The sequence below is a fragment of the Panulirus ornatus genome, chromosome 19, assembly GCF_036320965.1.
Source record: "Panulirus ornatus isolate Po-2019 chromosome 19, ASM3632096v1, whole genome shotgun sequence".
Lineage (NCBI taxonomy): Eukaryota > Metazoa > Arthropoda > Malacostraca > Decapoda > Palinuridae > Panulirus > Panulirus ornatus.
In genome coordinates this window covers 14815960-14835145 of record NC_092242.1, presented here as the reverse complement: position 1 = coordinate 14835145, position 19186 = coordinate 14815960, and the positions used below count along the sequence as shown (strand labels likewise).

Genomic DNA, 19186 nt, shown 5'->3' with positions numbered 1-19186 from the left:
ATGTTGTAGACAGGGAGCTATGGTTGTAGTGCATTGCACATGACAGCTTGAGAATGGATATGAGTGAATGTAACTTTTCTTTGTTCTTGGTGCTGCCTTGCTTGTGCAGGGTATGGCAATGAAGTATAAAAGAATTAAAGATATTTGTATTATAGTAAAGTAAATCCACATAAGAATACATATCGGCCTCTAACATCCTTCTAAGACTGTGCAAAAGTTATGATTGCTTCATCAGCCTGGTGTTTTAAAGACAGGGTGTTGAGACATATGACACATGGGCTTCTCCTTGTTTATTTTACTGTTTATTTATATGTTTATATGTGGGTGGTTGGGCCATTCTTCTATTTCCTTGCACTACCTCGCTGGTACAGGAAACAGCAATTAAGTATAATAGAATAAAATGAATTGTTTTTTGTACCTGTTTTTTGTACTTTGTTTATGGATGGGGTTGTAAAGGAGGTAAATGCAAGAGTCCTGGAAAGAGGGGCAAGTATGAAGTCTGTTGGGGATGAGAGAGCTTGGGAAGTGAGTCAATTGTTGTTCGCTGATGATACAGCGCTGGTGGCTGATTCATGTGAGAAACTGCAGAAGCTGGTGACTGAGTTTGGTAAAGTGTGTGGAAGAAGAAAGTTGAGAGTAAATGTGAATAAGAGCAAGGTTATTAGGTACAGTAGGGGTGAGGGTCAAGTCAATTGGGAGGTGAGTTTGAATGGAGAAAAACTGGAGGAAGTGAAGTGTTTTAGATATCTGGGAGTGGATCTGTCAGCGGATGGAACCATGGTAGCGGAAGTGGATCATAGGGTGGGGGAGGGGGCGAAAATTTTGGGAGCCTTGAAAAATGTGTGGAAGTCGAGAACATTATCTCGGAAAGCAAAAATGGGTATGTTTGAGGGAATAGTGGTTCCAACAATGCTGTATGGTTGCGAGGCGTGGGCTATGGATAGAGATGTGCGCAGGAGGATGGATGTGCTGGAAATGAGATGTTTGAGGACAATGTGTGGTGTGAGGTGGTTTGATCGAGTAAGTAACGTAAGGGTAAGAGAGATGTGTGGAAATAAAAAGAGCGTGGTTGAGAGAGCAGAAGAGGGTGTTTTGAAATGGTTTGGGCACATGGAGAGAATGAGTGAGGAGAGATTGACCAAGAGGATATATGTGTCGGAGGTGGAGGGAACGAGGAGAAGAGGGAGACCAAATTGGAGGTGGAAAGATGGAGTGAAAAAGATTTTGTGTGATCGGGGCCTGAACATGCAGGAGGGTGAAAGGAGGGCAAGAAATAGAGTGAATTGGAGTCATGTGGTATACAGGGGTTGACGTGCTGTCAGTGGATTGAAGCAAGGCATGTGAAGCGTCTGGGGTAAACCATGGAAAGCTGTGTAGGTATGTATATTTGCGTGTGGGGACGTGTGTATGTACATGTGTATGGGGGGGGGGGGTTGGGCCATTTCTTTCGTCTGTTTCCTTGCGCTACCTCGCAAACGCGGGAGACAGCGACAAAGTATAAAAAAAAAAAAAAAAAAAAAAACTTTGAGCTATTAAGTGCTCTGTTCTTCTTTTTCTTAGAATGAACAAATTTCTTTTATGAAGAAATACAAATGATTATTGCATGACAGCTAGAGACTGAGTGTGAACGAATGGGGCCTTTGTTGTCTTTTCCTAGCGCTACCTCGCACACGAGGGGGGAGGGGGATGTTATTCCATGTGTGGTGAGGTGGTGATGGGAATGAATAAAGACAGACAGTGTGAATTGTGTGCATGTGTATATATGTATTTGTCTGTGTGTGTATATATATGTGTACATTGAGATTTATGGGTATGTATATTTGCGTGTGTGGACGTGTATGTATATACATGTGTATGGGGGTGGGTTGGGCCATTTCTTTCATCTGTTTCCTTGCGCTACCTCGCAAGTGCGGGAGACAGCGACAAAGCAAAATAATAATAATAATAACAAATGATTTGTTCTCAGTAACAAATGAAAATTTGTGTACTATAGGCAGCCAACGACCAGGGAAGTATATTACTGATACTACCCACCTGGGTATTGGGAGTGTTAGCGATGGCTGTGTAATGAGCCAGCACTTTAGTGGTTATCAGATTGCACTCTTTTGGCTGAGGTCACCGTCTTTTCTCTCTGCCTCACTTATACATGGAGTACTGGCATTTTGTCCACAAACATACAGGTTGAACCTCTTTAATCCGGCAACATTGGGACCTGACTATTATCGGGCCACAGAAAATGCTGGAAAACAGAAATTGACTCCTAAGGGAACCTTTTATGTAGATATATGCCCAACCCCTCATCTTGCCAGCTCATTTCACTTTTCACTTTTTTGTCTCTCCCAGTTTATTACTGTTGTGGATGAGAGGGCTTGGTAAGTGTCAGTTGTTGTTCGCTGATGATACAGTGCTGATGGCTGATTCGGGTGAGAAACTGCAGAAGTTGGTGACTGAGTTTTGTAAAGTGTGTGAAAGAAGAAAGCTGAGAGTAAATGTGAATAAGAGCAAGGTTATTAGGTTCAGTAGGGTTGAGGGACATGTTGATTAGGAGGTTAGTTTGAATGGAGAAAAACTGGAGGAAGTGAAGTGTTTAGTTATCTGGGAGTGGATTTAGCAGTGGATGGAAGCGGAAGTGAGTCACAGGGTGGGGTAGGGATTGAAAGTTCTAGGAGCGTCGAATAATGTGTGGAAGGCGAGAACCTTATCTCGGAGAGCAAAAATGGGTATGTTTGAAGGAATAGTCATTCCAACAATGTTATATGGTTGCAAGGCATGGGCTATAGATAGGGTTGTATGGAGGAGGATGGCTGTGTTGGAAATCAGATGTTTGAGGACAGTATGTGATATGAAGTGGTTTGATAGAGTAAGTAATGAAAGGGTAAGAGAGATGTGTGGTAATAAAAAAATTGTGGTTGAGAGAGCAGAAGAGGGTGTATTGAAATGGTTTGGTCACATGGAGAGAATGAGTGAGGAAAGATTGACAAAGAGGATATAGGTGTCAGAGGTGGAGGGAAGGAGGAGAAGTGGGAGACCGAATTGGAGATGGAAGGATGGAATGAAAAAGGTTTTGAGCGATCGGGGTCTGAACATGCAGGAGGGTGAAAGGCATGCAAGGAATAGAGTGAATTGGAACGATGTGGTATACCAGGGTCGTCGTGCTGTCAATGGATTGAACCAGGGAATGTGAAGCATCTGGAGTAAGCCATGGAAAGTTTTGTGGGGCCTGGATGTTGAAAGGGAGCTGTGGTTTTCAGTGCATTACACATAACAGCTAGAGACTGAGTTTGAACAAATGTGGCTTTTGTTGTCTTTTCCTAGTGCTACCTTGCATGAGGGGAGGGGTGCCATTTCATGTGTGGTGGGATGGCAATGGGAATGGATAAAGGCAGTAAGTATGAATATGTACATGTGTATGTATGTATATGTCTGTGTATGTATATTTATGCATACGTTGAAATGTATAGGTATGTATATATGCGTGTGTGGGCGTTTATGTATATACATGTGTATGTGTGTGGGTTGGGCCATTCTTTCGTCTGTTTCCTTGGGCTACCTCGCTGACGCGGGAGACAGCAACTAAGTATAATAATAATGAAATAATATTTACTTCTAGGAGGCTGATGAAAACAAGACAATATAACCTTTGAATAAAGTTTATTTTTCAGTAGTACTGCATGGTAAATCATGATAAGTAATTGATTCTTCTGAAAGCAAGGAATCTGGCTAAAAAGAATGTCACACACTTCAACAGTATCGTGTTTCCTTGCACCTCTGAGGTCTGTGTGTACTTGTAAAACAAAGAAAACTAAGATTTCAGTTATTATACTCAGAGAGGTGGATAGTGATATTGTACAAATGATATCAGAAGAATGAACAAGCTTTAGTTGTAGGGCAACTGCTGGTAACATTGACTTCACTTGTTCTAGGAAGAGTCGGTGTCCATAGAATCACATACTACTTGCAGAAATAAATGAGAAAAATATAATATCAAAACAAAGGAAAAGTGAACATGCTTTTTTTGTAGAGCAACTGCTTTCAACACTGGCTCCACTTGTACTTGGAACACCTTATCCTGGTCACTTTCATTGCTGTAAGAGTCAGTGTCCAAATACTGATGATCATCAAGTATTTCAAGACCATCATCTGCCTGGTCTGCCATATCAGGGAAAAGCAAGTGAATTTCCTCTATAGAAAGTTCATGAAAAAGTTTTCACTTTGTCATGGCTGGAGGATGACTGACAATGGGGAGATAATATTGCTCATTTCTAACTCGGCGACCATACAGGACTAGTAGGTGTCCTTTGAATATGAGATGCGAAACTTCATATGGATATATATGTTTAGAGGAGTTGTTCCTCTATTATTAGGAGTTGTGTCTTTCTATTATTTTCTTATATCCAAAATTAATATACCCATTTCTTGACTGTCTCTAAAATTATTCCCAGTGTTGTTTTTTAGATTTACATGTGGGAATGAAGGTTAAGAATAATGAGAAAAGAACTGACATATGGGAAGTTTTGTGAGTCGGCCTTATGGTTGTGCAAGTTAAAGACCTGCTGCCATAGGATTCCAGGTCACATTTTTAACTGGCCTTGGAGTAAAGTAAGATTTGAAATTTCTTTCTGTTGGAGTTTACATTGGTGAGTATGATAAAAGGAACTAATTGCATATTTGAAATAGTGGCTTTATTGATCTAACTACCGATCAAACTATATCGCTGATCCTGGTTCCCTTTGGGAACCCTCTCAAGGGGTTGCCACGGCAAAAGTCTTGATAACTGTTGAACTTCATTGCCACTTCTCAGCCTTTAGTACCTCATCCTTAACAGGCCATTGGCAGAGACCATCTCTAGCACAGCATTTTCCAAGGCTCCTTCCTAATGTTCATACCAACTATTTCTACCTAATGTGTTTACTTAATATTCCTGCCCATGTTACAACTTACTACTTCTACCTAATGTACGCAGCTAATGCTGTTACCTATTACTTCTACCTAAAGCTCCTGTCTAACTTTCCTACCTATTGCTCATAGCATTTTGTCAGAAGGCAGGGCTAGGGCTAGAGTTATGAATGATGAGTTATGTGAGTAAGTTTTGTCAAGTGTTATTTGTAACAAGGAAAGATTGTATTTGTGTGGAGAGAATACCAGCAGCCCACATGTGTGAGGCAGAAAGAAAAGACAGCTACCTGGGTCAAAGGAGTGCAAGTTGACAACCATTAAACTGCTGGCTCACTACACAGCAATCACTAACCCTCCCAATACCCAGGCTGCTAGTACTGGTAATATACCTCCCTGATTGTTGGCTGCCTACCAACTACTACCAACGTTATTGATGTGTAAGCATATGGTGCCTAGTTAGATGCACATTTTTTTGGGAGTAAGTTCTCATATTTTCAGATCAGTGAGTGAGTATGGTAAGTTCATGTGTGATTCTGTATTGTACCTTAATGTCATTATTTTGGCAAAGGTTTTAGTTCGTGGGAATGCCATAAAATGATTGTTTTTAAACATGGAAATATTGGCTCCATAATGCTTCAATTTTTGTTTGGATAGTTACATACAATTGTCATCTTGATTTGATGACACATGTACCATGATTCTTTGTGTTAGTAGCTTGTGTTAGTAGCATTCAAATGCATTGTTTTACATTTTGGGAAATAATACTTCTTGCAGATGATTGATTGATTTATCAGTGTTGCTTTATTAATTTTCATACTTAAAGATATATATATTGGTTTCTTGAAGATGAAAATGTAGATGAGATTTTATTTTCATGTAATTAGTTTATCATAAAAGGCTATTCTTTTTTGTTGCAGATGTGACCTACTACAAAAATTGTGTGACTTAATATTTAGTGATGACCTAGATCAGGATGAGGCAGTCAATTTAGCGACTTGCCTCTGTCATCTTCTGTCAGATGATTTAACTCCAGGTACCTCGCTCTTGCCTCAGGATGTTTCTCCAGAGTAAGTTTCGGTACTGTTTTAATTTCATCTTTTTGGAATACTAACCCTATGGTGCTTGGATTTTTTTTGTATGAAGCACCTTACTTATCAGGTGCAGGGAGTCATCACAAGAACACTAATGTTTGTAAGGTTAGTTTGAATTCCCCCTCCCACATATTGATATTTTTACGGTAACTGCCCACATATTGATATTTTTACGGTAACTAAGTGTCACTGGTCTCTGTTGCTGGTTATTTTAAGGACTGAATTTTTTAGAAGCAATTTTGAAGTGTGAATATAGATGTACGTAAGATTGCCTTGTTTTACGATTTCTTCAAGTTGGAACAGAAGGAGCCAAAGAAGGAGTGCTTATGCTCCTTGAGGAGTCAGGCTTGGGTGTCTGAATGTGCATGGATGTAACCACTTGAGAAGTTAGAGAAAGGTTGTATGTCTTAGGTGAGAAATTCAAATGTTCTATCCCATAAGAAACTTAACTTGAGGGGGGGAGAATGGTATGGTAATGTCTTACAGTCACAGGTTAGTGTGAGAGCAAGGGAAGGAGAGGCACTTCAACTGAAGGTGAAGTTGTGGGAATGTGTGAAAAATTTAAGGAAGTGAGGTCTGGATTAGAGTTCATATGAATCAGATAAGTTATTATTGTATAATAAGTGTGAAAGACTGTACCTTCAAGTTCATATTTTTTACGACATTTTAATTAGTAGTCTCATGTTACCACATTTTTTTTTACTCAGTTTTCCTATGTTAGTGCAGTAGTGCCAGGAACAGATGAAAAAAGGCTGCATCTACGTACTTCATTTCTTTAGTTGTCCTTTGTAATTCACCAAAGAATGGTATGGTAATGTCTTAAAGTCATGGGTTAGTGTGAGAGCAAGGGAAGGAGAGGCACTTCAACTGAAGGTGAAGTTGTGGGAATGTGTGAAAAATTTAAGGAAGTGAGGTCTGGATTAGAGTTCATATGAATCAGATAAGTTATTATTGTAAAGTAAGTGTGAAAGACTGCACCTTCAAGTTCATATTTTTTATGACATTTTAATTAATAGTCTCATGTTACCACTTTATTTTTTACTCAGTTTTTCTATGTTAGTGCAGTAGTGCCAGGAACAGATGAAAAAAGGCTGCATCTACTTACATCATTTCTTTAGTTGTCCTCTGTAATTCACCAAAACCATAGCTCCCCATCCACAACCAGGCCCCACTGGTTTACTTTAAACACTTCACATACCCTGGTTCAATCCATTGACAGCACGTAAACTCCTTTTAGTTTATGCCATCCCTGGTGTACTTTTCATCCCCCCTGCATTTTTAGACCCCAATTGCTTAAAAAGTTTTCAGTCCATCCGTCCATCTCCAATTTCGTCTCCCCATTCTCCTTGTTCCCTCCAGTTCTGACATTTTTATCCTTTTTGTCAACCTTTTCTCACTCATTCTCACCATATTTCTAGACCATTTCAGCACACCCTCTTCAGCTATCTCAGCCACTCTTTTTATTACCACATATCTCTCTTACCCTTCTTTACTTTTTAGAACAAACCACGTCACACCTCATATTGCTCTCAAACATTTCACTTCCAACACAGCCGCCCTCCTATGAGTAGCCTTATCTATAGTCCATGCTTTGCATCCATGTAATATTGTTGGGACTACTATACCTTCAAATATATTCATTTTTGCCTTCCAACATAACATGCTCTTCAGTTTCAATACTCCTAGAACCTTCACCCCCTCTTCAACCATGTGCCTCCCTTTCATTTCCATGGTTCCATTCATTGCCTTGTTCCCTTTCACTAAAACACTTCGCTCCCTCTAAGTTTTCTCCCTTAAAACTTACACCCAAACTAACCTGACACTCAATCCTGCTAACCTAATAACCTTACTTCTGTTCACATTTACCCTCAGCATCCCCCTTTCACAAACTCTTCAAAACTCAGTCACTAATTTTTGCAGTTTCCTGGTTGAATCTGCTACCAGTGCTGTATTATCAGGAAACAATGACTGACTCATTTCCTAGGCCCTCTTATCCTCTTCTAACTACAAACTTGCCCCTTTCACTAAGACTTGCATTTAATTCCTAGGTCATCTCATCCATAAACAAATTCAGCAACCATGGTGACATCACACATGCTGCCACAGACCTCCCTTCACTGGGAATTATTCACTCCCCTCTCTTTCTACTTGTACACGTCTTACTCTTAATAAAATCTTCTCTCTGCTTCTAATAGCTTTTGTCCCTTACCTTATATTCTTAAGAACTTCCACAAGCAATCTCTTTCAACCCTATCATATGCTTTCTCCAGATCCATAAATGTCGCATCTGTTTCTGTATATCTCTCACACATTTCTATAAACAAACACCTGATCCACACATCCTTTACCTCTTCTGAAAAAATCTGATGCTCTCTACATACCTTTTTCCTCTGAGTCAGTACCCTCCCATACCAATTAAAACCATTAAAAGTATCTTTTATACTTATGGAAAGGTTTGTAGGTTGGAATGAAATGGATCTCAACAGTTGACTAGATTTAATGGATAGCCCAGTAAGTAAATCAGAGTTTACTGTGTTTTTAAAAAGTTTTATCTGGGATATGAATTTTTCTTTATGGATCAATTTGCATTTTATACCTATGTATACATTTAAGCTTGTTAAAGTAGTGCATATGTTAGAAATGTTGAATTTTACTTTTTATTTCACAGCATCCCAGCATTCTTAATTGATTTTAACAGATGTGTCACATACTTGTGTCTCATCATTTTGACAGCATTTGAGAATTTTCCATTGACTTCTCTTTTAACAAAGTCTTGAAATGTTTCTAGATGTTCAGAGCTAACTTTGCTGAACAATAGTAGAAAGTAGATATTGCTGTTTTGGAAAGTTATTAGCTTTTCTTGAATTGCTAAGTTGCTTTTGTTAAATCATTTCTTTACATTGATTAATGGTTTGTTAGTAATTACTTGAACATCTGGAGTTGCCTTTGCTGAAGATAAGAATTGGTACTAAATAGTAAATGAAAATGTATGTCAATATTGCAGGAGTATTCAGGAGAGCTTGGGACATCCAGTGTATGTTCTTTTTGACAACCTCATCACCTTACCTGAAGATGATCATCGGAGACAACCTCTACTACAACTGTTAGTGGAGATGCACAAGATTACCCTCCATGTGGGATACCACTTTCTTTACTTTCTTAAAGCCTCCAACATCAAGACAGAAAAAGTCCAGGAAAATAATGAGTGTTCTATCCTAACTTATCGTGATCTGTGTAAAGCTGCAGGACAAAAGGATTTTGCAGGATTTATTATTAAGGATTTGAGGCTGTGTAGTGAAGATGACCCCAGAGTGTTAAGTTGGATTATTCCAGATATCTACAACAGTTTTCCAAAACAAACAAGGGGCAATGCAGAACTATTACAGTTAGTGTTAGAACGATTAGACTCGTCCCAGTTACATGACTTGGTGTGCATGGTACTTCAGGGGTCTTTACAGATGTTTGACAACAGCTCCTTTGCAGCAATATTAGGTAAGTGTTCATTAGTTGTGTTTAGATTTGTTTTGGAATTATGCAGTTGGAGGTATATGTCTCCATGATAAATATGTTTATCTTTTTGCATGAGAATAAGATTATGTATAGGGATACCAGTGTCTTGACACATATACTCATTATATTGGTGGAAAGTTAGTGATTTTGACTTAGAAATGTTGAACATTTTTGCCAATTCAGTTAATGTACGAGCAAAACATGTGTCATTGTGCAAGTGGTTATTAACATAGTCCCCAGTCTTCCTCATAGAAATAGGTATTCCTGCCTTTGTTAGTCTGAGGGCAATGTTTTTTACTGTCTAAAAGATTCTGGTTTTTGGTTAGTATCTTGCCCTTGTAAAACATTTCATACTCTTATGGTTGTCTTCATCAATAAATGAAACGCTAGGCCCTTGTAGATTACAGTATTATATTGAGAGAATACCATACATTCCATAGAAGAGTGATAGTTGACTGGAAACATTGCCTGTTTTTGTGGATATTACTGCCTAAGTGTCTTCTCCTCCTCCTCCTCCTCCTGTCATCACATGGGAACCATCTGTATAGTAAGCTGATTTCTCTTCTTTCATTGTTTCGTAGTTAAGTATGTTTCATAATGTTAGTAGTATACAGCTGTGACACGCTGCATTGTTGATTAGTGGGTGGTATATAAATAGTCATTCATCCAAGCAGAGATAGTAACTCTCACTACAGGGTTATAAATTTATTTCATTTTTATATTTGCAAAGGTGTGATTTATATTTTGTGCAGGCTATTTAGCCAAAATTCAGACCAAGAAGTTTCTGTGTACCATGCATACATGGAGAGAAGTGGAAACTTTTTATGCAGCCATAGGGAAATAGTCAGTTTTAGGTTGTAGGTTAATTTCAGGCTTTTGCATTACACTAATGTCAATGACCTCTTGCCCACACAATTTGTCAGAAATTATTCTCCTAGAGCATGTAAAGAATAACAAATTTCAAAACTTTTTTTTGTAAGGAAATATATTTATATTATTTAATATACTTATTTGCTGTTTCCCGCATCAGTGTGGTAGTGCAAGGAAGCAGACGAAAAATGGCTCAACCACTCATTATATTTTTTTTTTTTTTTTTTTTTTTTTTATACTTTGTCGCTGTCTCCCGCGTTTGCGAGGTAGCGCAAGGAAACAGACGAAAGAAATGGCCCAACCCCCCCATACACATGTACATACACACGTCCACACACGCAAATATACACACCTACACAGCTTTCCATGGTTCACCCCAGACGCTTCACATGCCTTGATTCAATCCACTGACAGCACGTCAACCCCTGTATACCACATCGCTCCAATTCACTCTATTCCTTGCCCTCCTTTCACCCTCCTGCATGTTCAGGCCCCGATCACACAAAATCCTTTTCACTCCATCTTTCCACCTCCAATTTGGTCTCCCTCTTCTCCTCGTTCCCTCCACCTCCGACACATATATCCTCTTGGTCAATCTTTCCTCACTCATTCTCTCCATGTGCCCAAACCATTTCAAAACACCCTCTTCTGCTCTCTCAACCACGCTCTTTTTATTTCCACACATCTCTCTTACCCTTACGTTACTTACTCGATCAAACCACCTCACACCACACATTGTCCTCAAACATCTCATTTCCAGCACATCCATCCTCCTGCGCACAACTCTATCCATAGCCCACGCCTCGCAACCATACAACATTGTTGGAACTACTATTCCTTCAAACATACCCATTTTTGCTTTCCGGGATAATGTTCTCGACTTCCACACATTTTTCAAGGCTCCCAAAATTTTCGCCCCCTCCCCCACCCTATGATCCACTTCCGCTTCCATGGTTCCATCCGCTGACAGATCCACTCCCAGATATCTAAAACACTTCACTTCCTCCAGTTTTTCACCATTCAAACTCACCTCCCAATTGACTTGACCCTCAACCCTACTGTACCTAATAACCTTGCTCTTATTGACATTTACTCTTAACTTTCTTCTTCCACACACTTTACCAAACTCCGTCACCAGCTTCTGCAGTTTCTCACATGAATCCGCCACCAGCGCTGTATCATCAGCGAACAACAACTGACTCACTTCCCAAGCTCTCTCATCCCCAACAGACTTCATACTTGCCCCTCTTTCCAAAACTCTTGCATTTACCTCCCTAACAACCCCATCCATAAACAAATTAAACAACCATGGAGACATCACACACCCCTGCCGCAAACCTACATTCACTGAGAACCAATCACTTTCCTCTCTTCCTACACGTACACATGCCTTACATCCTCGATAAAAACTTTTCACTGCTTCTAACAACTTGCCTCCCACACCATATATTCTTAATACCTTCCACAGAGCATCTCTATCAACTCTATCATATGCCTTCTCCAGATCCATAAATGCTACATACAAATCCATTTGCTTTTCTAAGTATTTCTCACATACATTCTTCAAAGCAAACACCTGATCCACACATCCTCTACCACTTCTGAAACCACACTGCTCTTCCCCAATCTGATGCTCTGTACATGCCTTCACCCTCTCAATCAATACCCTCCCATATAATTTACCAGGAATACTCAACAAACTTATACCTCTGTAATTTGAGCACTCACTCTTATCCCCTTTGCCTTTGTACAATGGCACTATGCAAGCATTCCGCCAATCCTCAGGCACCTCACCATGAGTCATACATACATTAAATAACCTTACCAACCAGTCAACAATACAGTCACCCCCTTTTTTAATAAATTCCACTGCAATACCATCCAAACCTGCTGCCTTGCCGGCTTTCATCTTCCGCAAAGCTTTTACTACCTCTTCTCTGTTTACCAAATCATTTTCCCTAACCCTCTCACTTTGCACACCACCTCGACCCAAACACCCTATATCTGCCACTCTGTCATCAGACACATTCAACAAACCTTCAAAATACTCATTCCATCTCCTTCTCACATCACCACTACTTGTTATCACCTCCCCATTTACGCCCTTCACTGAAGTTCCCATTTGCTCCCTTGTCTTACGCACCCTATTTACCTCCTTCCAGAACATCTCATTATATATGTATATTTATTATACTTTGTTGCTGTCTCCCACGTTAGCGAGGTAGCGCAAGGAAACAGACGAAAGAATGGCCCAACCCACCCACATACACATGTATATACATACACGTACACTCACGCACATATGCATACCTATACATTTCAACATATACATATATATACATACACAGACATATACATATATACACATGTACATAATTCATACTTGCTGCCTTTATTCATTCCTGTCGCCACCCCGCTACACATGAAATGATAACCCCCTCCCCCTGCACATGCATGAGGTGGCACTAGGAAAAGACAACAAAGGCCACATTCGTTTACACTCAGTCTCTAGCTGACATGTATAATGCACCAAAACCACAGCTCCCTTTTCACATCCAAGCCCCACAAAACTTTCCATGGTTTACCCCAGACACTTCACATGCCCTGGTTCAATCCATTGACAGCACGTCGACCCCGGTATTCCACATTGTTCCAATTCACTCTATTCCTTGCACGCCTTTCGCTCTCCTGCATGCTCAGGCCCCGATCGCTCAAAAATCTTTTTCACTCCATCCTTCCACCTCCAGTTTGTTTTTCCACTTCTCATCGTTCCCTCCTCCTCTGACACATATATCCTCTTTGTCAGTCTTTCCTCACTCATTCTCTCCATGTGGCCAAGCCTCAAAACACCCTCTTCTGCTTTCTCAACCACACTCTTTTTATTACCACACATCTCTCTCACCTTTTCATAACTTACTTGATCAAACCACCTCACACCACACATTGTCCTCAAACATCTCATTTCCAGCACATCCACCCTTCTTCGCACAACCCTATCTATAGCCCACGCCTCGCAACCATATAACATTGTTGGAACCACTATTCCTTCAGACATACCCATTTTTGCTTTCCGAGATAATGTTCTCACCTTCCACACATTTTTTAACACTCCCAGAACTTTCGCCCCCTCCCCCACCCTGTGACCCACTTCCGCTTCCATAGTTCCATCCCTTGCCAAATCCACTCCTAGATATCTTATCTTAAACACTTCACTTCCTCCAGTTGTTCTCCATTCAAGCTTACCTCCCAATTGACTTGCCCCTCAACCCTTTTGTACCTAATAACCTTGCTCTTATTCACATTTACTCTCAGCTTTCTTCTTTCACACACTTTACCAAACTCAGTTACCAGCTTCTGCAGTTTCTCACCTGAATCAGCCACCAGTGCTGTATCATCAGCGAACAACTGACTCTTTTCCCAAGCCCTCTCATCCACAACAGACTGCATGCTTGCCCCTCTCTCCAAAACTCTTGCATTCATCTCCCTAACAACCCCATCTATAAACAATTTAAACAACCATGGAGACATCACACACCCCTGCCACAAACTGACATTCACTGAGAACCAATCACTTTCCTCTCTTCCTACTTGTACACATGCCTTACATCCTTGATAAAAACTTTACACTGCTTCTAGCAACTTGCCTCCCACACCATATATTCTTAGTACCTTCCACAGAGCATCTCTATCAACTCTTATCATATGCCTTCTCCAGATCCATAAATGCTACATACAAATCCATTTGTTTTTCTAAGTATTTCTTACATACGTTCTGCAGAGTAAACACCTGATCCACACTTCCTCTACCACTTCTGAAACCATACTGCTCTTCCCCAATCTGATGCTCTGTACATGCCTTCACCCTCTCAATCAATACCCTCCCATATAATTTCCCAGGAATAATCAACAAACTTATACCTCTGTAATTTGAACACTCATCTTTATCCCCTTTGCCTTAGTACAATGGCACTATGCATGCATTCAGCCAATCCTCAGGCACTTCACCATGAGCTATACATACATTAGATAACCTTACCAACCAGTTAACATCACAGTCACCCCCCTTTTTTAATAATTTCCATTGCAGTACCATCCAAACCCACCGCCTTGCTGGCTTTCATCTTCCGCAAAGCTTTTACTACCTCTTCTCTGTTTACCAAATCATTCTCCCTAACCCTCTCACTTCGCACAACACCTCAACCCAAACACCCTATATCTACCACTCTGTCATCTAACACATTCAACAAACCTTCAAAATAGTTACTCCATCTCCTTCTCACATCACCACTACTTGTTATTACCTCCCCATTAGGCCCCTTCACCGATGTTACAGTTCGTTCTCTTGTCTTACACACTTTATTTACCTCCTTCCAAAATATCTTTTATTCTCCCTAAAATTTAATGATACTCTCTCTCCTCAACTATCATTTGCCCTCTTTTTCACCTATTGCACCTTTCTCTTGACCTTTTGCCTCTTTCTGTTGTAAATCTCCCAGTCATTTGCACTATTTCCCAGCAAAATTTGTCCAAATGCCTCTCTCTTCTCTTTCATTAACAGTCTTACTTCTTCGTCCCATCACTCACAACCCTTTCTAATCTGCCCACTTCTCATGCCACAAGCATCTTTTGCGCAAGCAATCACTGCTTCCCTAAATACATTTCATTCCTCCCCCACTCCCCTTACGTCCTTTGCTCTCACCTTTTTCCATTCTGCACTCAGTCTCTCCTGTTACTTCCTCACACAAGTCTCCTTCCCAAGCTCACTTACTTTCACCACTCTTCACCCCAACGTTCTCTCTTTTTTTTTCTGAAAACCTCTACAAATCTTCACCTTTGCCTCCACAAGATAATGATCAGACATCCCTCCAGTTGCACCTCTCAGCACATTAACATCCAAAAGTCTCTCTTTCACATGCCTTTCAATTAACACGTAATCCAATAATGCTCTCAGGCCATCTCTCCTACTTACATACGTATACTTATGTATTTTTTTTTTTTTTTTAACTATTTGCCATTTCCCGCGTTAGCGAGGTAGCGTTAAGAACAGAGGACTGGGCCTTTTTTGGAATATCCTCACCTGGCCCCCTCTGTTCCTTCTTTTGGAAAATTAAAAAAAAAAAAAAAAAAAAAAAAAATGAGAGGGGAGGATTTCCAGCCCCCCGCTCCCTCCCCTTTTAGTCGCCTTCTACGACACGCAGGGAATACGTGGGAAGTATTCTTAATCCCCTATTCCCAGGGATACTTATGTATATCTCTCTTTTTAAACCAGGTATTCCCAATCACCAGTCCTTTTTCAGCACACAAATCTACAAGCTCTTCACCAACCTTTCATATACACATATATATACATAAAAGCCCTTACACACATGCATACATACATATACACTTCAATGTCATGCATACATACATATACACTTCAATGTATACATACACAGACATATACATTTATACACATGTATACATTCATACTTGCTGCCTTCATCCATTCCTGTCGCCACCCCACCACACAGGAGATTGCACTCAGTCTTTAGCTGTCATGTGATGCACTGAAACCACAGCTCCCTTTCCACATCCAGTCCCCACGGACCTTTACATACAGACCTTTCCATGGTTTATGCCAGACACTTCTCATGCCTTGGTTCAATCCATTGACAGCACGTTGTACACCTCCAGTTTGGTCTCCCTCTTCTCTCCACCTGTCACATATATCCTCTTTGTCAATCTTTCCTCACTGATTTTCTCCATGTGTCCAAACCATTTCAATACACCCTCCTCTGCTCTCTCAACCATGCTCTTTTTATTACCATACATCTCTCTAACCCTTTCATTACTTACTTGATCAAACCACCTTACGCCACATACTGTCCTCAAACATTTCATTTCCAACACATCCACCTTCTTCCGCACAACCCAGTCTATAGCCCATGCCTCGCAACCATATAACATTGTTGGAACCACTAATCCTTCAGACATACCCATTTTTGCTCTATGGGATAATGTTCTCAAATTCCATACATTCTTCATCGCTCCCAGAACCTTCGCCCTCTTCCCCACCCTGTTAATCACTTCTGCTTCCATGGTTCTGTCCACTGCTAAGTCCAGTCCCAGATATCTAAAACACTTCACTTCCTCCAATTTTTCTCCATTGAAACTTACCTTCCCATTTACTTGTCCCTCAACCATACTGAACCTTCCCATTTACTTGTCCCTCAACCGTACTGAACCTTCCCATTTACTTGTCCCTCAACCGTACTGAACCTAATAACCTTGCTCTTATTCACATTTACGTTCAGCTTTCTTCTTTCACACACTTTGCCAAACTCACTCACCAACTTCTGCAGTTTCTCACCTGAATCAGCCACCAGTGCTTTCTCATCAGCAAACAACTGACTACTTCCCATGCCATCTCATCCAGAACAGACTGCATACTTGCCCCTCTCTCCAAAACCCTTGCATTCACCTCCCTAACTACCCCATCCATGAACAAATTAAACAACCATGGAGACATCACACATCCCTGCCGCAAACCAACATTCACTGGGAACCAATCACATTCCTCTCTTCCTGCTTGTACATATGCCTTACATCCTTGGTAAAAACTTTTCACTTCTTCTAGCAACTTATCTCCCACACCATATACTCTTGAAACCTTCCACAAAGCTTGTCTATCCATCTTATCACATGCCTTCTCCAGATCCATAAATACTACGTACAAATCTATCTGTTTTTCTAAGTATTTCTTACACACATTTTTCAAAGCAAACACCTGATCCACACATCCTCTACCACTTTTGAAACCACACTGCTCTTCCCCAATCTGATGCTCTGTACATGCCTTTACCCTCTCAATCAATACCCTCCCATATAATTTCCCAGGAATACTCAACAAACTTATGCTTCTGTAATTTGAACACTCACTTTTATCCCCTTTGCCTTTGTACTGTGGCACTATGCATGCATTCCGCCAATCCTCAGGCACTTCACCATGATCCATACATTGAATATCCTTTTTTTTTTTTTTTTTTTTTTTTTTTTTTATACTTTGTCGCTGTCTCCCGCGTTTGCGAGGTAGCGCAAGGAAACAGACGAAAGAAATGGCCCAACCCCCCCCATACACATGTACATACACACGTCCACACACACAAATATACATACCTACACAGCTTTCCATGGTTTACCCCGGACGCTTCACATGCCTTGATTCAATCCACTGACAGCACGTCAACCCCTGTATACCACATCGCTCCAATTCACTCTATTCCTTGCCCTCCTTTCACCCTCCTGCATGTTCAGGCCCCGATCACACAAAATCTTTTTCACTCCATCTTTCCACCTCCAATTTGGTCTCCCTCTTCTCCTCGTTCCCTCCACCTCCGACACATATATCCTCTTGGTCAATCTTTCCTCACTCATTCTCTCCATGTGCCCAAACCATTTTAAAACACCCTCTTCTGCTCTCTCAACCACGCTCTTTTTATTTCCACACATCTCTCTTACCCTTACGTTTCTTACTTGATCAAACCACCTCACACCACACATTATCCTCAAACATCTCATTTCCAGCACATCCATCCTCCTGCGCACAACTCTATCCATAGCCCACGCCTCGCAACCATACAACATTGTTGGAACTACTAATCCTTCAAACATACCCATTTTTGCTTTCCGGGATAATGTTCTCGACTTCCACACATTTTTCAAGGCTCCCAAAATTTTCGCCCCCTCCCCCACCCTATGATCCACTTCCGCTTCCATGGTTCCATCCGCTGACAGATCCACTCCCAGATATCTAAAACACTTCACTTCCTCCAGTTTTTCACCATTCAAACTCACCTCCCAATTGACTTGACCCTCAACCCTACTGTACCTAATAACCTTGCTCTTATTCACATTTACTCTTAACTTTCTTCTTCCACACACTTTACCAAACTCCGTCACCAGCTTCTGCAGTTTCTCACATGAATCCGCCACCAGCGCTGTATCATCAGCGAACAACAACTGACTCACTTCCCAAGCTCTCTCATCCCCAACAGACTTCATACTTGCCCCTCTTTCCAAGACTCTTGCATTTACCTCCCTAACAACCCCATCCATAAACAAATTAAACAACCATGGAGACATCACACACCCCTGCCGCAAACCTACATTCACTGAGAACCAATCACTTTCCTCTCTTCCTACACGTACACATGCCTTACATCCTCGATAAAAACTTTTCACTGCTTCTAACAACTTGCCTCCCACACCATATATTCTTAATACCTTCCACAGAGCATCTCTATCAACTCTATCATATGCCTTCTCCAGATCCATAAATGCTACATACAAATCCATTTGCTTTTCTAAGTATTTCTCACATACATTCTTCAAAGCAAACACCTGATCCACACATCCTCTACCACTTCTGAAACCACACTGCTCTTCCCCAATCTGATGCTCTGTACATGCCTTCACCCTCTCAATCAATACCCTCCCATATAATTTACCAGGAATACTCAACAAACTTATACCTCTGTAATTTGAGCACTCACTCTTATCCCCTTTGCCTTTGTACAATGGCACTATGCACGCATTCCGCCAATCCTCAGGCACCTCACCATGAGTCATACATACATTAAATAACCTTACCAACCAGTCAACAATACAGTCACCCCCTTTTTTAATAAATTCCACTGCAATACCATCCAAACCTGCTGCCTTGCCGGCTTTCATCTTCCGCAAAGCTTTTACTACCTCTTCTCTGTTTACCAAATCATTTTCCCTAACCCTCTCACTTTGCACACCACCTCGACCCAAACACCCTATATCTGCCACTCTGT

The 19186-nt window shown here is 40.8% G+C and overlaps 1 protein-coding gene across 1 annotated transcript in view; it reads left to right on the top strand.

The window, feature by feature from the left end:
- IntS3 (integrator complex subunit 3) overlaps positions 1-19186 on the top strand; it is an 83561-nt gene that overhangs the window by 44128 nt on the left and 20247 nt on the right. The window contains exons 10-11 of the mRNA XM_071673684.1: positions 5814-5963; positions 8992-9479. Of these exons, the coding sequence (XP_071529785.1) occupies positions 5814-5963; positions 8992-9479 (638 nt within the window). The remainder of the gene's footprint in view (positions 1-5813; positions 5964-8991; positions 9480-19186) is intronic.